Source organism: Podarcis raffonei, chromosome 10 (assembly GCF_027172205.1).
Source record: "Podarcis raffonei isolate rPodRaf1 chromosome 10, rPodRaf1.pri, whole genome shotgun sequence".
NCBI classification, from domain to species: domain Eukaryota; kingdom Metazoa; phylum Chordata; class Lepidosauria; order Squamata; family Lacertidae; genus Podarcis; species Podarcis raffonei.
Window position 1 is genome coordinate 17,180,426 of NC_070611.1, and position 24,107 is coordinate 17,204,532.

General features: G+C 45.2%; 1 protein-coding gene across 4 annotated transcripts in view; it reads right to left on the reverse strand.

The window, feature by feature from the left end:
- Nucleotides 1–216: 216 nt before the first annotated feature.
- PLXNB2 (plexin B2) overlaps nucleotides 217–24,107 on the reverse strand; it is a 349,645-nt gene continuing 325,754 nt past the window's right edge. For all 4 annotated transcript variants that reach the window (XM_053406823.1, XM_053406826.1, XM_053406825.1 and 1 more), the window contains 9 exons: nucleotides 23,285–23,385; nucleotides 22,399–22,483; nucleotides 15,120–15,274; nucleotides 13,380–13,540; nucleotides 11,574–11,721; nucleotides 10,036–10,100; nucleotides 8,146–8,221; nucleotides 6,038–6,112; nucleotides 217–757 (listed from right to left, as the gene is read on the reverse strand). In XM_053406823.1, the coding sequence (XP_053262798.1) occupies nucleotides 653–757; nucleotides 6,038–6,112; nucleotides 8,146–8,221; nucleotides 10,036–10,100; nucleotides 11,574–11,721; nucleotides 13,380–13,540; nucleotides 15,120–15,274; nucleotides 22,399–22,483; nucleotides 23,285–23,385 (971 nt within the window). In that variant the 3' untranslated portion in view covers nucleotides 217–652. The remainder of the gene's footprint in view (nucleotides 758–6,037; nucleotides 6,113–8,145; nucleotides 8,222–10,035; nucleotides 10,101–11,573; nucleotides 11,722–13,379; nucleotides 13,541–15,119; nucleotides 15,275–22,398; nucleotides 22,484–23,284; nucleotides 23,386–24,107) is intronic.

Below are 24,107 nucleotides of genomic sequence, written 5' to 3' on the forward strand. Positions count from 1 at the left end.
TTGACCCTGGCAAAGTGTGTAGGAGGGAAACAGTCACAACCACTGTTTTTAGCACTTGGTTTTCAGATATGTAAAGATGTATAGTACCAAACCCACTGCAATGTCTTAAACAGAAAAAAGTCATAGCAAATGTGTCTTTCGTTCTACTCATTATGAGTAGAACACAGGACAACTGGATTTATTTATTTTTTTAAAAAAGAATAAGAAGAAAATCTATTTCCAATTACTGAAATTAAAAGAGGGATATTGCATTTATTTTTCCAATATGCTATTACTTTTCTAGTACACATATTGCTTAAAAAGTATAAAGAATGCTATAGGTAGTGAATTTAACTAGCGTAATGAATTCTAAAAATGCTGATGCTTCAAGATTGTACTATTTGATTAAATGAGCTATAACTTTACCCTCCCCCACCCCAGAGGACTTCCCTCATTTCCCACTGAAAATTCATTTACACACAACACAGGATTTTAATTAGAAGCATAATTTACAGTAAAAACTCTTTACATTACAGCTTTGCTATAAAAAAACCAAAATCTTTTGTTTTTCATTTAAAGTTGTAATTACACATTAAAAAATAGAACACTATTTCCTTATTAGGAAGAATGAATTTACACATCCAGATCAGTCTTCTTTATTGCAGCTTTCAAATCAAAGGTCAGTTACTTTATTCTCTAAAGCAGCTGCTATCTGTTGTAATCGAAAAGCAAGCTGCATTTTTTGTGCAGCTGGGTCCTCTTCCAGTGCATTTATGATCTAGAAGAAGAAGAAGAAGGAAAAATCAGGATTCAGGCAAGACACACAGCTTCAGTTTTAGTTTTCTGTTCAGCTATATATTACGTGGAAGAAAATCTCATGGATTTTGAAGGGTATTATTTCAAAGTGTAGATCAGAAGCAACATTGCTTTATTAAGACAGAATAGCGGAGAGATTAAAGAGGCAAAAATCACTAGAGAGGGGGAAGGCCTGCCATTGCAGAGTCATCTCCTCTGTGGGTGGTGGGTACTTTGCCTGGCAGCCTGCATAAACCTCAAATGCTTCCCACTGCCAGGAGAGCTCTGTCCTGGCTGCCTGAAGCTACCATTTAAATGCAAGCAACTCTTGACTGTTGAGTTGCAATGGTAGATTGTGGTGTGTGTGTGTGTGTGTTTCATTCAGATTGGTTGGGAAGTGAGCCAAGCCATTTCCTCTTTTTTTTTTTTTGAGAATGCCTTGTGTAATGCAAACCCTTGTCCATCTCTAATTACAGTGGTACCTTGGGTTAAGTACTTAATTCATTCCAGAGGTCCGTTCTTAACCTGAAACTGTTCTTAACCTGAAGCACCACTTTAGCTAATGGGGCCTTCTGCTGCTGCCGCGCTGCAGGAGCACGATTTCTGTTCTCATCCTGAAACAAAGTTCTTAACCTGAAGCACTATTTCTGGTTTAGCGGAGTCTGTAACCTGAAGCGTCTGTAACCTGAAGCGTATGTAACCCGAGGTACCACTGTACCTACAGTCATACCTCTTGTTACGTTTGCTTCAGGTTAAATCTTTTCAGGTTACGTCTCGCAGTGACCAGGAAGTGCAGGAAAGGGTTACTTCTGGGTTTTGCCGCTCGCGCAGACATGGGTTGTGTTCTGCTCATGTTGCGAACGGGGCTCTGGAATGGATCCCATTCGCAACCAGAGGTACCACTGTATTCAAAGATGAGCACCATTACTAGCCAATACATTTTTTAAAAGTGTGGCAAAAATAGGGAATGCTTCTTCATAGCTTGTGGTTACTGAACTCTTGTTGTCTGATGGTAGCTAGTTTATCTTATTGATGATTGCTTTTGTTGTTTCACTGATAGGTGTGCCCCTGCCTATATTTTCTTGGCAGAAGAGGAAGTGACAACTGTCGTGAAAGCTCTGAAGACTGCTACAGGCATGGCCAACGGTTGCAACATCATGGCGCCCAGTATGAAGCTCAGCACAGTAAGCCAGCTTCTCTCTCTTTGACTAATAGTCAAACCTAAGGCCTAATAGGCAACCTAAGGCCCGGAAGCAGCCCAATCGCCTTCTCAATCCGGCCCGGGAATCAGCGTGTTTTTACATGAGTAGAATGTGTGCTTTTATTTAAAATGCATCTCTGGGTTATTTGTGGGGCATAGAAATTCATTCATTTTCCCCCCTTCAAAATATAGTCCGGCCCACCACATGGTCTGAGGGACAGTGGAGTGGCCCACGGCTGAAAAAGGTTGCTGACCCCTGCCCGAGATCTTTCAAGAGATAAATACTGTATTTTTCACTCTATAAGATGCACTTGACCATAAGACGCACCTAGTTTTAGAGGAGGAGAACAAGAAAAAAAAAATTCTCTCCCTCTCTGCACAGCGCCTCTTCAGCAAAGCAGGAGGAGAAATGGAAGGGACTCAGTTTCTCCTACCGCTTTGCTGAAGGGGCACTGCGCAGAGAGGGAAAGCTGCGCAGTGCCTCTCCAATGAAGCAAAGTCAGAACAGCAAGAGGGATCGCTGCACAGCCTGCATTCGCTCCCTAAGACGCACAAACATCCCCCCTTACTTTTTAGGAGGGAAAAAGAGCGTCTTATAGAGCGAAAAATACGGTAGTTGTGGGTAGGCCTGGGTGATTTATCAATATATTGTCCAGGGGCCGGAATGAGGGGCAGGCAGCGATGAGAGCTTCACTCAGTGGTATATCGCTGGTGAAACCACAGCCACTCCTGAGTCCCTCTGCCTCCAGTGCCCAGCACGCTGAGGGAGAAACAAACTGCAGCTGGGAGCTGGAGACAGAGGGAGTGGCCGCGGTTTCACCAGCGATATACCACTGGTGAAACCATGCTCTGCTCATATACCACTGTGGAGGGAAAAGGAGACTGCAAAGACAAGGTGTGATACAGCTTGTTCCTCCCTCCCGCTTCTATAAACTGCTTGGCTGAGAAGTGTGCCGCGGCCCTTGCCTCAGCCAAGCAGTTTTACAAAACCCCTGACCCCACGGCGGGGTGGGGGCTCTGTTAAAGTGCTCCCACTCCCCAGCTGAGAGAGCCCCAGCCCCGCTCCTGCTCCATCACACTTTTCCATGGAGGTGGCTGTGGCTGCATGCCCCTCAGTAGAGAAGTTTAAAGGAGCCCCCACCTTGCCTCTGGATCACACAAGCTGGCAGCAGGGTGTGGGCAGAGGCAGCCTTGCCTGGTTGCCTCTTTCCTCCTGGGGTGGTCGTTCACCCCAGGAGGAAAGAGGCGACGGGCCTGCACCGGCAAAGGCACTCAAATGCATGGAGCCTGACAAGAATCAATGCATTTGGCTACCGTGGTGTGGTCTGTCTTTGGGGGGGGGGGAGAGAATAAGCTCGCTCACTCCCCATGCCAACAGTGGCAGAGGGAGCCTCGCGAAGGACCCTCAAGGTCCCTGTCGCTTGTGCACAACCAGCAGGGACCTCGGGGCTGGCTCAGCTGAGGCAAAGCAGCCCTCTTGCCCCCCCCCCAGCAGGCCCAGGTCACTGTTGCTCACGCACGAGCTGCACGGACATCGGCTTGCTAAGCTGGGGGGGCAGGAGCCTTTCCGCCCCCCCCCAGCTGAGCTACAGGCTGGGGTCGATGCAGCTTCTTTCAACATCACGGTTTATCACCAAACCGCGATGTTTGGCTGGTGGTAAAGCTCGGCGATGTTGGGTTTTCAACATCGCCGAGCCTTAGCAGTGGGGTGGGAGACCTGAAAATAATGCCAATATATTTCACATTTGGCAACCAATGGGTCCCTCTGGTTTCAGATGGGTAGAAGAGTCTAAAAAGCCTGGGACACTAAGTTTCACGGGCCTCTAGCAACTATGGTGGCTAATTTACCAGAAGTAATGTATTTAGTATTCTCTCCGGAAATGTATACTCAATTCTGACCAAACTAAGCCTCCTATGTATATTTTGCTCTAGGAGGCCTAGTTTGGTTAGAATTGCGTATAGACTTCCAGAGATAATGCTAAGTATATTACTTCTGGTAAATGAGCCACCAGAGGGCTGTGAAAAATTGTGCCCCGGGCTTTTTAGACTCATCTACCCAAGTACTACCCAAGTACTGGGACGCGGGTGGCGCTGTGGGTAAAAGCCTCAGTGCCTAGGACTTGCTGATCGAAAGGTCAGCGGTTCGAATCCCCGCGGCATGGTGCGCTCCCGTCGCTCGGTCCCAGCGCCTGCCAACCTAGCAGTTCGAAAGCACCCCCGGGTGCAAGTAGATAAATAGGGACCGCTTACTAGCGGGAATGTAAACGGCGTTCCGTGTGCTGCGCTGGCTCGCCAGATGCAGCTTGTCACGCTGGCCACGTGACCCGGAAGTGTCTGTGGACAGCGCTGGCTCCCAGCCTCTAGAGTGAGATGAGCGCACAACCCTAGAGTCTGTCAAGACTGGCCCGTACGGGCAGGGGTACCTTTACCTTTTTACCAAAGTACTGAAAGGGACACGGGTGGCACTGTGGTCTAAACCACAGAACCTAAAGCTTGCCGATTGGAAGTTTGGCGGTGAGCTCCCGTTGATCGGTCCCAGCTCCTGCCAACCAAGCAGTTCGAAAGCACATCAAAGTGCAAGTAGATAAATAGGTACCGCCAGCGGCGTAGCGTGGGTTGTCAGCACCCGGGGCAAGGCAAGTAATTTGCGCCCCCTAACCCCTAACCATGGTCATTAATACTGACGGCTCTACTCTGGGGCAAACTTCGTGGTGACTACTGCCCTCCGTGGTGTTGTTTTTGCAATTAAAGGACCCCTGCCTCAAATAAAGCATCTTGGGGATTGGGGACTGGGATTTGCCAAGGGAGCTGGGAATTGCAGTTCAGTGGCGGGTCAGGGGGAGAGAGTCCCTTCCGCGTCTGGGTGCCGCGGGCCCCTTTGCGCCAAGACGCGCGTCTTTGGGCGTCGCGGCGCAGCCTTCTCGGTCTCCCTCCCCGGCCCGGCTAGCCCCGACGCGGCTTCTTTCTGGCGCGGGGAGGGGGCGCCTCTGGGGCCAGTGCGTCGGCCGGCCTCCGGCGCGGGTGGGCGGGCCCCATCGGGGCAGGTGGGCGGTCTTGGCGCGCAGGCACTAGAGCGCAGGTGGCTCCGGCTGGGCGCTTCATTCGCCGCCGGTGGCGCGTTTGGCGGGCTGCGCGCGTCCAGACAGCGACCCGAGCCTGGGCGGCGTGGCGCTTGGTGCCGGAGCCTCCGCCCGCAGCGCCCCGTCGGGAGACCCGGCCGGAAGGAGCCTCGAGCCGGCTGTCGGACGCGGCTGAAGCAGCCAGGGCGGCATGGCAGGCGGCGGCTCCTCGGCGACTCCACGCGGCCAGCCCAGCACGCTGGCCGAGCCCCGCAGGCGAACGCTGCCCGTCGGTGAGGAGGGGCTGCCTGGCGCGCCCTCTGCGGCCTTGATGCGCGGGGACCGCGGCGAGCGCTGAGAGCCGCTGCCAGCTCGTCGGTTCCGCGAGACATGGGGCTCTGCTACAGCCTGCGCCCGAGGCTCTTCGGCGACTCCGGAGGCAGCGAGCGCGCCCCCCCCAGAAGTTGCGCCCGGTGCGGCCGGCCCCCCCTGCACCCCCCACGCTACGCCACTGGGTACCGCTCTGGTGGGAAGGTAAACAGTGTTTCCGTGTGCTGCTCTGGTTCGCCAGAAGTGGTTTAGTCATGACCCAGAAGCTGTCTGTGGACAAACGCCGGCTCCCTTGGCCTACAGAGCAAGATGAGCGTGCAACCCCAGAGTCGTCCGCGACTGGACCTAATGGTCAGGGGTACCTTTACCTTTACCCAAGTACTATTGGTTGCCAGATGTGATTTCCCAGCCAACTCTCCTACCTCACTAATTTGGCTAAACTTTGTTATCAGCACCACCGGTATTTTGGATTCTTCTAAGCAAACTCCAAAGATGTCAGCACCAACCTGCCCCTCCAACCCCCACGTATCAGAAATACAGTGCCTGTAAAAGCCAAGCACCAGGTAAGCCAGGAAATCATGAGCCCAAAGTCTATCAGCCTGTTTGGCTCTTTTTCCTTGCTGCGGTGGCCCTTTTACAGCATAATAAAGCCATTCTGACAGTGGAAACTTACCTCATCATAGTATTTGTTGGTATACTGGTAGAGCTGGTGTAAAGCCACAAGGGTATTTAATGAGTCTGTGTGTGCCTATTAAACAAAACAAGAAGAAAAAGGAATGCGTCAGGGCACCGTCCTGGCTGCATACAAACTCCAATGAAATATATATAGGAGCACCAGACACGATGTAAATCCCTTTTCCATATCCCAGCACTGGTACGCAAATCTTTTAATAGCTGTCTGGCTTGGTGAGGAAGTGAAACTGACAATTTTCAGGAACAACGCCCCCACGATAAGGTCTCTTGCTGGATTTGTTACAGCCAACCATGCTGCTTTCCTCATCATAGAAAGCAGTAGTCTTAGTCTAGAGCAGGTTGACTCCAGATGTGCATAGAGGTCATGCGGGCAAATGCGCCAAAGAACACAAACTTCATCTGGTTAAGAACCTAAGAGTGCTGTAGAATCAAGTCCACCAACATCTAGTGGCCAGCATCTGGGAAGCCCACAAGCAAGTGGTGAGCACAATAGCCTTCTCCCTGCTGATAGCCACCAGCAACTGCAGTTTAGAGGCATAGTGCCATCATGATGAATAGCCCTATCTCCTGTAAATATGGCTGATGCCCTGTTAAGGCCATCTAAACCAATAAAAAACACAAGAAGACATTTAGACAAGTTCCTTGTGAGTTTCATCCACATGAAGTGAATTTTAAATTAATCTTGAGGACGTGCCACATGTAAATTCGCTGAATGAAGCCAATTTGAAACCATGGTTGTGGCTTCTTTCCCCACAAGCCTTTTTTCCTCTGTGCCGTTTTATCCAACTAAGCTATTAGAAATCCCATCGCTTGTGTTGACATTGGGGGGGAGGAAGGGAATCACCCTAAAAGAATCCTTGAGCATCCTTTAAAATCAATAATTCACAAGTAACGCAATATATCATAATTGTATGGGGGAAAATACTGTGGTGCCTCGCAAGACGAAATTAATTCGTTCCGCAAGCTTTTTCTTCTTGCGAGTTTTTCGTCTTGCGAAGCACGGTTTCCCATAGGAATGCATTGAAAATCAATAAATGCGTTCCTATGGAAACCGCCTTCAGACCAGGTCCGGGGACAGTCTGTCCCCCGACCTCTTCTGAAGGCTGGGGGAGACAAGGGCTTTTCTTCCCACCGCCAGGCTTCAGAAGGCTGTTCTGAAGGCTGGCGGTGGGAAGAAAAGCCCTTCTCCCCACCTCCCACCCCGCAAGCTCCGGGGACAGGAGGGCTTTCCTCCCGACTGCCAGCATTTTAAAAGCCCCCAGGACAGTGGAGACTTCTCCGCTGTCCCGGGGAGATTTTAAAATGCTGGCAGGCGGCAGCGAGGGCTTCGCTGCCGCCCGCCAGCATTTTCAGATCGCCCCAGGACAGCGGAGAAGTCTCCGCTGTCCCGGGAAGGCAGGCGGGGGGAGGAAAGACTTTTGCCCCCCGCCGGCCTTCAGAAGAGGTCCAGGACCTCTTCTGAAGGCCGGCGGTGGGCCAAAGTCTTTGCTCCCCCCCCGCCTGCCTTCAAAAGCCGTCGGGATAGCGGAGAAACGTGCTGCGCTTCTCCGCTATCCCGGGAAGGCAGGCGGGGGGGAGCAAAGACTTTTGCCCCCCGCCGGCCTTCAGAAGAGGTCCAGGACCTCTTCTGAAGGCCGGCGGAGATTTCCCTATGGGCTTTCTTCTTGCGAAGCAAGCCCATAGGGAAATTCGTCTTGCGGAACGACTCAAAAACGGAAAACTCATTCGTCTTGCGAGGCACCACTGTAATTCGAAAGATTCCACTGGACAGGCAGAAGTTCTAATTGGACGTGAGCACAAAATGACAAATGCCAGAGCTTCATGACTCTACAGTCATACCTCATGTTGTGTCTGCTTCAGGTTAGGTGTTTTCGAGTTGCATCCTGCAGCAACCCGGAAGTACCAGAATGGGTTACTTCCGGGTCTCGCCGCTCGCGCAGAAGCACTAAATCAAGCTGCGCATGTGCGCAGACACAGCGCTTCAGCTTGCGTCAGTTCCATGTTACGGACGGGCCTCCGGAACGGATCCCGTCCATAACACAAGGTTCCATTGTATTCCCAAAGTAAGATTTCCAATTTGATACTTACCCTAGAAATCTCTGCTAAATGTGTATTCATGTCCTGGTCACTCACTTGTACCATTTGGCGAATACCTTTGTAATAACTAGAAAAAAATCAACCAAAACAACAATTTTTAGTTGATGCAGTTCATCATTTTAAAAATGCTTCATAGCAGTTGTATTTTTCTAATAACTACAACATCACCAGAGGTGCTCACGAAATTGCAAATTTCCGTATGAAATGATCTGATCTACATCTCTTGTTTCTTCTTTGCTTATACACACAATTGGCTTAATCCATCAAAGCGCTACTACCATTGATTTCAACAATCCATGAGCGAAAGGAAGGACACACTGCACAACTTAGCACAAACCAGCAAAACTTTCTGTGGGCATTTGAACAGACTAGATAGCGCCTCAATAAACATGGTTGCTTCTGCACTGCTGCCCAAATTCTGTCATGTTCAACAAGTATACTGAACTATGGGGATTACCCTATGGGGATTGAGAACTGCCAAGGCTGGCAAAAGAGGCATAGCCAAGCAAATGTTCAGTGTTTCTTACAGTCTGATCCCACAAATGCTTCTACTGAGTTAAATGGAATTTAGTCCCGTGTGGCTGTGCATAACATTGCAATGTTAGATGTATTGCGCGAAGAATTACACTTTATAGTCAGAAATAGTTGGAAGTTAGGAAGTGTTACAACTGGAATCGAGTGTATATTTTCATCTTCCTTTTTAACAGACTTCTAAATGAAGGATCTTGAAAACACCCATCCCCCAACTCTGCTTTCATCATTAATACTGAATTTAAAAATACACCAAAGTATATAGCTTTTGCAAGCCGAAGTATAACAGACAGCTCCAATGATCAAGCTTGAAAAATGTCACCAGAGACCTATACTCTAGCCTTTGAAAACTCATGCCACAAAAAAAGTTGTTAAGCCTTTAAGGTGCTACAGGACACCTAGCACTTGTGAAATAATTCTCAACATTCTTTCTTCAACTTCTGTAATGCAGTTCACTGGATAGGACATTATAAAAACCACATTTGGAAAGGGCGGGGGGAAAGACTAGTCTGAAAAATTAAAGATCAAGAGCCACGAAATTAACCCCAGATTCAAAGGTTTAAAAATCATTTAACATGTTCATTAACTTGGAGAAAGCCTGACACATTTATGCCTAATTTCGTTCAGTCTGATTAAACAGATACCTGTTATGAAACTGAATATAACGCTGTTGCCATATTTGATTTCACATCTGGATAGCAGGCAATAATGGATGGTTATCAAGCTCAACAAGAGTGTGTGGAGCCATTTGATTAATCTAGGGTGAACTGGATTTTGTGCATCATTTCGCAGATGTGTCTTGAAAAATTCAAGCAGATTTTTATTTCCAGTGTACCATTTTCTATGTACATTCTTAACTTTGCTGGGGGGAAATGCAGGGAATGTGTGAATTATATGTCTGTCTTTGCCCTTGGACTTATTCCTCTTGGAACTCTCACTATATAGCAATCTTCCCTCCAGATGTTTTGGACTGCAAGTCCCATCTGTCCCAACCAGCATGGCTGATGAGAGTTGTAGTCACATAGAATCAGGTTGGAAGGGACCCTGAGGATCATCTAGTCCAACTCCCTGCATTGCAGGAATATGTAGCTGGTCCTGTATGGGGATCAAACCTGCAATTATCCATAGGAACCAGGTTGGAAAAGGCCATTGTGAAGGATAGCATTATTATTGACAGAACATGCATTCCGCCTTTGTCCAATGAGATGTTAAAACTATGTTTACCACTTCATTTTCTACCCTGTCGGTTTAATACATGGAATATTTTTTAATGAACATGTTCTGAAGTGATGATGAAATGGAATTGTTTTCCCGGTGACAAAAGCCCAGGTACATTAACACTTTACTTACTCTTCCACCATCTTCTTATACGTCGAGATCTCTTTTGCATAGAGTAACTTATTACTCGGAGAATCCTGGGAAAAGATGATATACACAGAGCTGAGTGTTCAAGTGCAATTGGCGTGTTAGAGATTAATTTGTAGAAAATGCACTCATGTAAATAAAGTGTGTGTGCTACCGTGAACGTTTGGAAAGCAGACTGTGGGTATATGTCGGTTTTGTCATATGTGAAGCTAAAAGGCCAAAGGAACCAGAGTCATGGCTGTCCAGATGGCATCCCAATCTCAGGCCACAGCATGAAAGTTGGTAGGAAGGCCTATGCTATTCCCTTCTCCCCCTGAAATCTCATAGCTCCAGGCCAATGAAGCTGTTTAGCTTCAAGGGCAGCCTCTATCCCTACAGCCCAGAGAGTAAGCCTTTGGGTCAGTCCAGGACCCTGAAATGTGCCTAAAGTGGGGTGGGTCTCCAGGCTGAAATACAACTATTCTCCTTCCTGCACTCAACTGGCCAAAATAATTGAACCAAAGACCAGATGAATCTAGTTAAAGACATAGCAGGCCATCTAGTGCCAAGCTATTCAGCGCAGAGTAGGTGAAAAAACAACCCACAAAGTTGAACAGCAAAAAAATCCTACACAGGCTGAAGTGACCAATAAGTCACAAGTCATAGGTTGGGGATGGGATGCGGGTGGTGCTGTGGTCTAAACCACAGAGCCTAGGACTTGCCGGTCAGAAGGTCGGCGGTTCGAATCCCCGCGACGGGGTGAGCTCCCGTTGCTCGGTCCCTGCTCCTGCCAACCTAGCAGTTCATAAGCACGTCAAAGTACAAGTAGATAAATAGGTATCACTCTGGCGGGAAGGTAAACGGCATTTCCGTGTGCAGCTCTGGTTCGCCAGAAGCGGCTTAGTCATGCTGGCCACATGACCCGGAAGGTGTACGCCGGCTCCCTCAGCAAATAAAGCGAGATGAGCGCCGCAACCCCAGAGTCGGCCACGACTGAACCAAATGGTCTGGGGTCCCTTTACCTTTACCATAGGTTGGGAGGGCAGGGACTGCAAAGAGAATAAGAGGGTGTGGGGAGAAGGCCAACTAGCCTTGAAATAGGGCTCTGACATTGCCATGTCCCCATGCCCCAGACGAGAGCACCTCAAGGGTCTGCCTCATTGGCTAAACAGGCCACAATGTGCACCTCTGGCTGGTACCAAGATGGGCAGGCCTTGTGGATATAGTGCTGTGAACAGGATGATAGGAGAGACATCCATTAAGTTTCAAAAACCAACTTGCACCTTTAATACATAAAAAATAAGTTGCAAACAGTAATCAGCTGTTATTCTAAAAGCAATAGAAAACAAATCTTTTGAATGTGTCACTAGAGATTAAACATTGAACTTTCGCTGAAGCTTCAAAACAATATAATCATCCTTACAAGCAAAGGCAAAATGAACTGATCTATGCGCTATCTTCTATGATTACTGCTTTGTCTATCATAATGTACTTAAAACGTTCTCACTCTCGCGAAGACACAGAGCAGAATGTAAAACACTTACCCTGCTTAATTTGTGCTCTGTTCTTGTGCAAGCATCCATGAAAGTCTGTGCAATGACTGACAAGGAAGCATCCACTACTTCGTGAACATGAACATCGAAGATGAAGTGGGGGTTTTTCAGTATGTTTACCCAGAACCTAAGCGGCAAGCTGTGAAGCAAGCAAAGAAATAATGCAGGCCCTTATTAAGGAGTGAAGTTAAAGTGTAGAAAATGAGGCCCTGGCAAGCAAAATAGATTGCTCTGCTTAAAATTGCTGCAACATTATTTTCAGTTTGATTATATGCTTAAGCCACTAAGTGAATCAGTATCCACAGTGTGCTTCTGCATGCTACATTAGAAAACAAAAAACCCCCCAAAAACAATTTGAGAGGTTTAGTCTAAAAGACACAGACTGCAGTCCCATTGCTACGTGCCCCGAACCCCAAGAATGAGTATTTAGCAAAGCTGTATTCCTTTGTGGCAAGTCCTATGCAACAATAAGGCTGGCACTACTTAGTTGAAGTGGAGATCCTTTAACCTTCATGCTGTTGGGGTATATCATTTCAAATAGGAAAACTCAGATTCGGGAAGAACAGGGAAATCATCCTTGTAAACATCAAAAAGTAAGGCTGCCACATATATCTCTGTATGTTTCCTACATATTCTGTCCTCCCACCTATCTTTTTCAGGGCTGGGAACACTTTGCAACTGGCTCTGTTTTAAAGCTTTCATCTTTCTGCCTCAGCAGCTTTGTTAAGGCATTCTGGCGTTTCCCTTCATTTTAAGGGTTGCTGCCCCAGTTTTAGAGGACTGTGGTTGGGCAATATAAGCATAAAGAACAGCTGCTTGAAACAGTGGTTATGATCCAGGAACCATCTATTATAGACAGATAGATACAGACAGACAGAGTGTCCCATTTTCCAGAGACAGTCTCATATTTACAGAAGCTGTCCTGGTTTCTGATTTGATCCCGGAATGTCCCACTTTTCCTTAGGGTGTTCCTATTTTCATCAGAGAAATGTTGGAGGGTATGGAGTTATGTGATAAGTAACTATACAGCCTTTAGAAGACACCTAGGCAGCCTTGTATAGGGAAGGTTTTTTTTACTGTTTACTGTTTTTATGTTTCTATATATGTTGCTTAGGGACGTGGGTGGTGCTGTGGGTTAAACCACAGAGCCTAGGACTTGCCAATCAGAAGGTCGGCAGTTCGAATCCCCGCGATGGGGTGAGCTCCCGTTGCTCGGTCCCTGCTCCTGCCAACCTAGCAGTTCTAAAGCATGTCAAAGTGCAAGTAGATAAATAGGTACTGCTCCAGCGGGAAGGTAAACGGCGTTTCCGTACGCTGCTCTGGTTCGCCAGAAGCGGCTTAGTCATGCTGGCCACATGAACCGGAAGCTGTATGCCGGCTCCCTCGGCCTATAGAGCGAGATGAGCATGCAACCCCAGAGTCGGCCACAACTGGACCTAATGGTCAGGGGTCCCTTTACCTTTACCTTTACATATGTTGGAAACCACACAGAGTGGCTGGGGCAACCCAGTAAGATGGACAGGGTATTATTATTATTATTATTATTATTATTATTATTATTATTATTATTATTAAAAATAATAGAATAAGACGTTCCTATTTTCACCAGAGAAATGTTGGCGGGTATGCACACACACACAGCTTCTGCTGAGAGCTCTGAGTGAAATGTGGCACTTTTCCCTTCCACATCTGGTAAAGAGAGAGCCCTGGCTTACAGCAATAAAAAGCAATGTTGCTAGTGAATGAATGTATCGCCTTCTTCAGCCACTTCTCCCCACGAACGCTGAAAGTTCATACCTGTTCGTTTTCCAGATGTGGATAGTATCGTCATCTTTGATATCATGCTTTTCCGCTTGCTCATCAAGAAAATCAAAGAAATATTTCACAGCTGGTGGCACAACATGCTTTGAGTCAAGTACGCTGTGAAAAAAGTTATCTACAAACTGCTGAAGTGTACCCTGAAGAAGAATTAAGGGGGGGGGGGAGAAAACATACATACATGCATTAAAAATTCAGGTTATAGTGCAAGTGTAGCATTTTCAAGGATATTATTTCAAATTTACAAGAATGCTTTCTAAACTGATTTATAGTCAACTGTACAGGCCTCCGTCCCAAGTGACCAAGGAATCACAATAGCTTGAAGTGCAGCATTTTTCATCTCTAAATGGGTAGTAAATGCTCTTATGAACATCATGAAATGAACAGCCATAAGAAATGGTCCATGGAGCTCCGGAAACACAATTCTCTACTCTGTTTTAAAGAGGTGGGGATTTCAGTATTGTTGCTCAGGGAATGCAAAAAGCCCAACTCTGAAATAGATGGGCAAGTATAGGAGGGAACTGATGGTGGAGTAATGCACTTATAATTATGCTTCCCAGATACATTCTGGTAATTACTGGCATGGACTTTTGTGATTTAGTAGCCTAATTATAATAAAGCCTTGCGTTTATAGTCTCTCATTCGTGGCTTAACATGAGGAAACTACTTTTGGATTTTAACCTTATGCAGAGCATGCAAGATCCCAAACTGCTTGCCACAGGATATAAATGTGTTTATGGGAGAGGGTGGGTTATGGGTTTGTTTTGTTCTTGTTTTTAATTATGCATTTTGTTTTTTATTTTGTATTTTTATGCTGTGAACCGCCCTGAGGTCTTCAAATGAAGGCAGTATGCAAATTTAATAATAATAATAATAATAATAATAATAATAATAGGAATCTGGTTGGCCCCCATAAGAACAGGCTGCTGGACTAGAGAACAGTCTGCTCTACTCGATCAGGGCTCTTGTGTTTTTAGGTTTCATTAATTCCACACAACTTTGCTTTAAGGAAGTTCACGCAATCTGCAGAACACATTTCCCCACCAGCCAGATGTTTTCAGATGGTGGCAACAGTGGAAGTCAATATGGACAGCTCACATTTAAGGCTACTAGAGGCAGAAATGCAAATTAAATGTCAAGTTGCCTTTGTTATGCTTTGAGTTTAACACAGAACAGCACTGAGCTCACGGCACACTTGTATTGCATTTAACTTCTCTAAGCTCACAAGCTAGCAGGCCACTTAATGTTAGAAGAGGGAGAAGCACAGCCACTGACAGGGGCATGAAAGGGGAGAGGCGTAGTGTCAGTGCAGGCAGATAGAACAGTGGCTGATACGTGTTATGCAAATATTTATACATCACAGAAGCTATTTGGGAAATATTGTGACTTCCTCATTCTGTAAAAAATCAAAGCACAATAAGCTATCTAGCTCTGAGGTGCCTCAGGAATTGTCATGTTTCAACCGTTGTATGTGCTGGCCAATTTGTGAAGACAATCCTGGGTTTCCACCTCTAATGTCTCTGACAATAAACACAAAGTGTATTATTTATGTAACTAAAAATACAGACTCATAAACACAAGAGAAAGCTATCGTTTTTAAATTATATCTGAGCCCTAAAGAAGGATTCCACATAGTAAGTTACTATTTACACTTAACACCCCGAATTACGAGTACCTCCTAGAGATTATGGCAATTTTAACTTGATGTCTCAATCTAACCTTCACAGAGAGGAGTCTCGTCAGGTAGATTTCTGTAATAGCTTTGGTTCTCTCCTTCTCTTTCATGCTACCTCTTTTTGATTTGCCTTCATCAACTTCATCTGCCGGCCGAACTAGATGCCAGATCTTATTTTCCTCTTCCAACAATGCACGCCCTGAAAATAGCAAAAGTGACAAATTTCAAAACAATCACATTAAAATTAAATCCACTGGCCGTGCGCCGATTGCCGTGCCATGAATCATGTGCCAGAGGGCTGTGACTAATCTGCATATTTAGTTGCCTGTAATTAATATTATTTGCATTTCATAAACATGAAGGTGCTGAACTAAAAGTGCTGATGCTTTTCTTCAACGCACTTGCTCAGGTCTTATTTGCCAAAGCAAAGAAGCCGAGTTAACTTTATAAAAAACAATGCTTTAAAACACAAGTGCAGTCTACTAGAGCTCCGGGGCAGAATTGCAACTCCTGTACAGGCTTCTAAATGAGCGGGAGCTTCCTATTCCCAGAAACAATAAGGAATTGTCCATTTATCTAATGGGATTTGGAGTGTGGCACATTCAGCAATATCTATGTACAGTGGTACCTCGGGTTACAGACACTTGAGGTTACAGACGTTTCAGGTTACAGACTCCGCTAACCCAGAAATAGTATCTCGGGTTAAGAACTTTCAGGATGAGAACAGACCGCGCACTTGTGGCAGCGGGAGGCCCCATTAGCTAAAGTGGTACCTCAGGTTAAGAACAGTTTCAGGTTAAGAACGGACCTCCAGAACGAATTAAGTTCTTAACCCGATGTACCACTGTATATGATGTAGAAACTGTCTCTACTTGCTTGTCCCATGTGTGCATCAGAATTCTGCATAACTCTAAATTCTATTTTAGCGCGTCAGAACTTTACCCCCTGGGCGTGTTTTCCCTCACTCTCTTTTCCCTACGAGGCATGCTTTCCAATTTTAACCATTTCCAGGGAGGTTGAGATGTTGGCCTGTTGCGGAGAAGCATGGGGAGGGCAGCGCTGTGTGGCATGTGGTGGTGGAGGCAGTCCAACACTCCTGCCGTGACACACCACACTGAGCTGTCCACTGTTGCGATGTACGGAAGCCCCACATGAAGCACTCTGGAGTCAAGCTGTATTTTAAGTAGGGCTTTATTCCAGTCGCAGTCTTGCAACATCATAAAGCAGTTTTCTTAATAATAATAATAATAATAATAATAATAATTTATTATTTATACCCCGCCCATCTGGCTGGGCCTCCCCAGCCACTCTGGGCGGCTTCCATAAAAACCAAAAATACAGTAAAATATCACACGTTAAAAACTTCCCTGAACAGGGCTGCCTTAAGATGTCTTCTGAATGTCAGGTAGTTGTTTATCTCTTTGACATCTGCTGGAAGGGCGTTCCACAGGGCGGGCGCCACTACCGAGAAGGCCCTCTGCCTGGTTCCCTGTAGCTTTGCTTCTCGCAATGAGGGAACCGCCAGAAGGCCCTCGGCGCTGGACCTCAGCGTCCGGGCAGAATGATGGGGGTGGAGACGCTCCTTCAGGTATACTGGACCGAGGCCGTTTAGGGCTTTAAAGGTCAGCACCAACACTTTGAATTGTGCTCGGAAACGTACTGGGAGCCAATGTAGGTCTTTCAAGACCGGTGTTATATGGTCTCGGCGGCCGCCCCCAGTCACCAGTCTAGCTGCTGCATTCTGGATTAGTTGTAGTTTCCGAGTCACCTTCAAAGGTAGCCCCACGTAGAGCGCATTGCAGTAATCCAAGCGGGAGATAACCAGAGCATGCACCACTCTGGCGAGACAGTCCGCAGGCAGATAGGGTCTCAGCCTACGTACCAGATGGAGCTGGTAAACAGCTGCCCTGGACACAGATTTGACCTGTGCCTCCATGGACAGCTGTGAGTCCAAAATGACTCCCAGGCTGCGCACCTGGTCCTTCAGGGGCACAGTTACCCCATTCAGGACCAGGGAATCCTCCACACCTGCCCGCCTCCTGTCCCCCAAAAACAGTACTTCTGTCTTGTCAGGATTCAACCTCAATCTGTTAGCCGCCATCCATCCTCCAACCGCCTCCAGACACTCACACAGGACCTTCACCGCCCTCACTGGTTCTGATTTAAAAGAGAGGTAGAGCTGGGTATCATCCGCATACTGATGAACACCCAGCCCAAACCTCCTGATGATCTCTCCCAGCGGCTGCATGTAAATGTTGAAAAGCATGGGGGAGAGGACAGAACCCTGAGGCACCCCACAAGTGAGAGCCCAGGGGTCTGAACACTCATCCCCCCCACCACTTTCTGAACACGGCCCAGGAGGAAGGAGCGGAACCACTGTATGACAGTGCCCCCAGCTCCCAGCCCCTCAAGACGGTCCAGAAGGATGTTATGGTTGATGGTATCAAACGCCGCTGAGAGATCCAGCAGAACTAGGAAACAGCTCTCACCTTTGTCCCTAGCCCGCCGGAGATCATCAACCAGTGCGACCAAGGCAGTTTCAGTCCCATGATGAGGCCTGAATCCCGACTGGAAGGGATCCAAATGGTCCCCTTAAGTCAACTGTACCTCTTTATACGAGTTGGCTAGAGACCAACGAGACAGCTCCCCACTCTCATGACACTGACTCATCACGTAGGGCCGTGGCACGCGTCCTGGGGCCGTGGTGCCCAGCGCAGGCAGGGGGCAACCGCGATGGTACCCCACTGGGATCACACTGCCGGGGGCAGTGCACTCCTCCCACACTCCTCTTCCTCCACCAGTGGCTCTTCCCCAGACTCAACTCTCAGGCCCTGGAGTCTTGGCCTGGTGCCCCTCAGAGCCCAGTGCCCGGGTGTCCCACACGGCCCTGTACCCACTATACTCCAACGGTAAAAGCCAATGACCCATCTGGGCCACCTCACTGACTGCTACTGGATTACGGGGAGCTGGTGTGATGGAGATGCCAGCTAAGTTTCCTCTTCAAATCTCCTATCAGACGGCATTAGAAAAGCTGCTTTCTCTCAGAATCACAGTACACAACATGGTGATAATACCAATCTTCCTTACAAAGATATAGGCTACCAACATAATGTACATTCTGAGCACCCTAAAGCGCTACACAAACTACTTGCTTATTACTGCCAATGTAATAAAGAACATTGGCAGGAGAAGGAATTCGATGAAAGTCCAGACTAACCAATCTTTATTTGTGAACTGAGATGGAAAAATAAAATAAAAAAATGGGATAAATCAAACTAATTTCTTTCCAAGTCCCACTGAAAAGAACAGGAATGCCACGGGAGTTGCACATTTGTGAAACTCCCATTCATTCCATCATGTCATTTGGCAATGCGAAATTTTACTGCACTTAATTCTCTAGACTTTATAATCAACTAACACATCACTGTCTAGAAAAAGAAAGAAAGAAAGAAAGAAAGAAAGAAAGAAAGAAAGAAAGAAAGAACTATTTCTAAAGGATTTGGACATCGTTCCACATTTTTTGGAAAGAGATGTAAACCCATTCTCTTTGTATATTATTAGTGGAAACCAACTTTAAAAAGTCTAGGTTCATATGAAATGACTTCAATAAAAACAGCCAAACCTAAGCATACAAAAGTCCTTTTCAAGTCATTTTTTTTTGGGGGGGGGGGGGTAAAATTGGCAGAGGTGGGCTCTGTATTCAGGCCTCATAACAGCATGTTGCTTCTTTTTCTGGGGTGGGGGAACATTTCTTCTCTTTTTACGCAACAAAGAACTCCACAAATCATTGTCGGTTCAAGCTCTAGCTCTTCACTGGCTTTCTAACATTTTATAGCTTTCCAAATAAACAAGCTGGCATTGGATAATTCTAAGAGACCTAAGCACTAATGAAAAGAAACATTAGCTAGGAATGAAATATTACCTTTCCAGAATTCCCCTGAAAGCTATTTCCTGTGGAAAAAAAGGGCACTGAGTGGTTGGAAGCCTTCATCTTTGAAACTCAATAGATCATTTTTTGCTACCTGATACAGCTCTCAGCATACATGTTATCAGAATTTCCTGCTTTTAGTCTATCGCTAAGTAGATCCTGGTTCAAACAGCCTCTTGGTTTCAAGATATATTTTCATCTGTGCATCTATACACAAACCCGAGAAACCTACTTTTTTCATTTTCAATTTATTTATGTAACCCACAAAGAATAGAAACTTTTAAAAATTGATTGACAAATTCTTGAAAGCTTTTATCATCAATTTGCATTTAAGCAACCACATTTAGAAAGCAGTAACACATAAAAAAACAACCAGGCAACTGCTTTCCTCAAAGAACTGAAATGCTATTGACACACCATTTCCAAAGAACCTTTAGTGAGAGTGCCCTGTATCCAACTTCTTCCCTGTCCACCAATGGAGGCTAAGGAAGTTAAAAAACTTAATATGGAATCTAAATGGCCAAAATATTGGGAAATTGTAGAACAAGAAGGTGGAAATGTGAAATTACAGAGCTATGAGAAATTGAAATCCAAAGTAAGAGACTGGCTGCATTATTATCAGATAAATGAAGTTTTTAAACAGGACAGGAAAATCGGCTTCCAGGTGGAGAAATCAAAGTTAGAAACAGAATTGTTAGAACCCAATACTAAGAATTTGTCAAGAATGTACAATTTGCTGCTGAAATGGAATACACAGGATGAAACGGTTAAATCAGCTATGATTAAATGGGCACAGGACATTGGTCATGACATTATGTTTGCTGACTGGGAACAGTTATGGACCACCGGTATAAAGTTCACGGCATGTAATGCCTTAAGAGAGAATATTATGAAAATGATTTATAGGTGGTACATGACCCCAGTCAAGCTTGCAAAAATTTACCATTTGCCCAATAACAAATGTTGGAAATGTAATGAAACTGAAGGTACTTTTTATCACCTTTGGTGGACGTGCCCAAGGATTAAGGCCTTCTGGGAAATGATATATAATGAAATTAAGAAGGTGCTTAAGTGTACCTTTTACAAAAAACCAGAGGCTTTTCTCCTGGGCATAGTAGGCCAATTGGTGTCAAAGAAAGATAGGACGTTTTTTATGTATGCTACAACAGCAGCAAGAGTGTTAATAGCAAAGTATTGGAAGACACAAGAACTACCCACACTGGAAGAGTGGCAGACGAAGGTGATTGACTATATGGGACTGGCAGAGATGACGAGCAGAATCCGTGACCAAGGGAAAGAGACGGTGGAGGAAGATTGGAAGAAATTTAAACTTTATCTTAAAAATTCTTGTAAAATTATTGAGTGTTAAAATGTCATGGTTAAAGCATAGCAGATTTGCAGCGATAAATGATTGGATAAGAGGATAGAAAAGGGTCAAAGAAAGGAATTAAATAGGTAATTTAGACCAGGGGTTGCTGAAAAAACTTAAAACAGGGATGCAGAAAAGGGAGGCATGGGGAAGTCGTTGAAATTGGGTACATGAAAAAATTTATGAAATTATACATGTTTATATGTTTGTTTGTTAGTGTTTGTTGTTTGTATTGTTTTTGTATTATATGTTGAAAAACCAATAAAAAATTTTATATATAAAAAAAAAAACTTCTTCCCTGTCATGGTACGAGCCAGAGGACAAAAAGCCTCATCATATTGGGTCCCAAATAAGGAATGAATGCTAATATTCCAGGCTTTGCCCACACAGAAAACCCCCCATAGATGTTGAAAATGCAGATTTATCTGACCAACAGGCTTAAAACTCAGCCTGCTTCCCATTGACAGACACCAGGACAAGGAACCTACTGGGATGCATCACAAAACACACTGCCTATTTCTGCACAGGTTGTGCATTTAAATTCCATACCACCAGAGGAATCATGTAGTCTCTCGTCTAAAGAATGATGCATGTGTCAAAAGCATGACTTATTACAGCCCAAATCAGGACCGGCCCTATCGTTATGTGGGCATTGAATCTAAGGAGATGCCTTGACTCCAGTTCCACATAAATGTATTTCCTTTACTTTCATAGGTAAAGGGACCCCTGACCATTAGGTCCAGTCGTGGACAACTCTAGGGTTACGGCACTCATCTCGCTTTATTGGCCGAGGGAGCTGGCATACAGCTTCTGGGTCATGTGGCCAGCATGACTAAGCCGCTTCTGGCGAACCAGAGCAGCGCACGGAAACGCCGTGTACCTTTCTGCCAGAGCGGTACCTATTTATCTACTTGCACTTTGATGTGCTTTTGAACTGCTAGGTTGGCAGGAGCTGGGACCGAGCAATGGGAGCTCACCCCGTCGCGGGGATTCGAACCGCCGACCTTCTGATCGGCAAGTCCTAGGCTCTCTGGTTTAACCCACAGCGCCACCCGCGTCCCTTTTATTACTTTCATAGGAAGTAATAAAAGTAGTGCCCTTGGGGAATGCATGTAGTTAAAAGCTACACCTACTTCCTGCCCCTCAGCCTAGGTTAGCACAACCTTCACTAGTGTGGGTGTGCTTATAATGTCCATCAACACAGAGCTTAGTATAAGACACATTGCAGTCCCCAGGAGTTGACACAGCCCAAGTCTTCATAACGCTGAATATTTCAGTGATATTTTAATAGCTTCAAAAACCAAATGGGCAAAAATAGAGTGCCTGTACATGGACACAAATTTCTAGCCCATTCTATCATGGACCTAATGAATGCTAGAAGCATCTGATGCTGAGCACGGATGATGCTAAACTGGAAAGACTCTAATTAGTTCCATGAATGAATATCCACTGGAATATCCCTTGAAGAATGTGATATGAAATAGTAATACAGTGGTACCTCGGGTTAAGAACTTAATTCGTTCTGGAGGTCCATTCTTAACCTGAAATTGTTCTTAACTTGAGGTACCACTTTAGCTAATGGGGCCTCCCACTGCCACAGCGCTGCCGCTGTGCAATTTCTGTTCTCATCCTGAAGCAAAGTTCTTAACCTGAGGTACTATTTCTGGCAAATGTTTAAAAAAACGCCACAAAGGCAGGACCATTTAACAGCATGCAAATATCTGAATGCTGCAGCCGACGTGTTTAGGAAGCACGTGGTAAAAAATGGGCATAACTGGTGGAAAGAGAAAATTTAACTAACTAAAAAAAATCAATATCCTTAGAACTTATGTTAAGTAGTAGAATGATCTCTTAACAAGGTACTATTGGAATCATGAAACCACTCTGCTCCTGCAAAATACAGCTTTAGCAAAATACAGCTTTAGCCACGAGGGCCAAATCAGAACACGGCAACATTAGCATTACCCACTGGTAATATGTTGAGTGCTCTTCTGGAGCTTTAAGAGAAGCAACAGATCATACTCACTTTCCTCTGGCATGTCTTGCTGATGATCCTCTGGCTGCTGGGAGACCCCCATTTTTGACAAGATGAGAGTAGCACCATCCCGTACCTTTAACAAAATACACAGGAGGGAATTGCTAAGAACATCCAAAGTAAATCTTACTTCTGCAAAACATCTACTTCCTATTCAAGCAGTGCATACAATGTGTGTGTGTGTGTGTGTGTGTGTGTGTGTGTGTGTGGAATCAATTCACACAAACCCATTCCTTTCCTTACATCATTTCAAATTGTTCGTTAAGATGTCCAAATGGAGCACTTTCAGACAAAAAGATTTATTCCTTCATTTCATAATTCATTTGTGTACATGAAGCTGTGCCCATGGGAAAGATGATGTCAGAGAAAGATGATGTGTTATAATCTAGTGACTATTTTTTTAAATAATAAGAAAAATCCATCGCGCTACTCAAAATTCAGTCTTTCAGATTCTCTGAACTACGGGAAACTGAAACTCACTAAAGAGCAGAGAAGATGCATTGCATTTGTGAAGTATGAAAGTGTTACGGGAAGCGCATCTTGCCTTGGGCATAATTGACAGTCAGTCTTGAGTACTGGCAATATACAAAGCTGACTTTTATCCCGAGCAAAGAATATGCCTTGGTTTCAAAAGAGGCTGCATCTTGTCCTCCTAACTGATGAGGCACTCCATAATCGCCCAGTTGCAGCAAATGCTAACGTATTTTTGGAACCTTTTAGGATTTATAGTCTGGCCTTTACAAAGGCAACAGAAAAGATCTACTCATAGATTTGATAGGAGAAGGAGTACACGTTGTCTCAGCCAGTTTTTTTTTTTAAAAAAAGAAAAGCTGCGTGTTACCAAAAAGCAATCAACAGATACTAACAACTTCCTTACATTATAGTGCATCAGGGTATTGATGCGTTTCCACCTGCCGTCTCTTTGGGACGTTAAATCCAAGTCGGAGAGTATCTGTGCAGTAGAGCCTGGACGCCACTCTGAGGAGCAATTACGAGAAAACAACAACACATTGTATATTGTATCGGTGTGCAACTAAACATAATTCACATCCGAAATGAGTTTTCCATTTAGTAAACCGCTGAAGCATTGCAAAGGTTCCCAATATCTGCTCTCTACCCTACCCCCAAATTAGCCCTGCTTTAAAAGAAAAACAAATCGTCTTTGTCTCCTGAACAAAATATGAAAAATGCGAAACTAGTTTGCATGCAGTGATTTACCCCAAAACACATCTCCCAAAAAAAACAGTGCTGTAAAAATAGTCAAAATCTTCAACAGTGACTCATAATGCAAGTAGAAAAGCGAACAGTTTATTTAAGGGTCCAGCTTTTCAGAATACATGTACAGAATTACTGAGACTAAGTTCCTTTAAGGCATTTCTGTTTGTTAGTCATGATGAGTAAGCTTACTTTTGATCACTTAACTGCTTTGAGTATTGTTGTTGTTTTACAAACAAGCAGTATATAATTTGTATGAAACAAAGAAACAAACCTGTTAACAGGTCTTTGTTCCGTTGACAACTAAGCCGAATTATAGACTATTACGTTGGATTACTTCTTTGTGAATAGGTCCTAAATATTCTAAACCAAAGGTTTTCCATATAGGTCAATATTTAAAATAATTTATTAACACAAATATAAAAGAACAAGAGTACAAGAGCTTGCTAAATCTAGGTCCTTCCTGTTAGTATCCCCCTTTGACA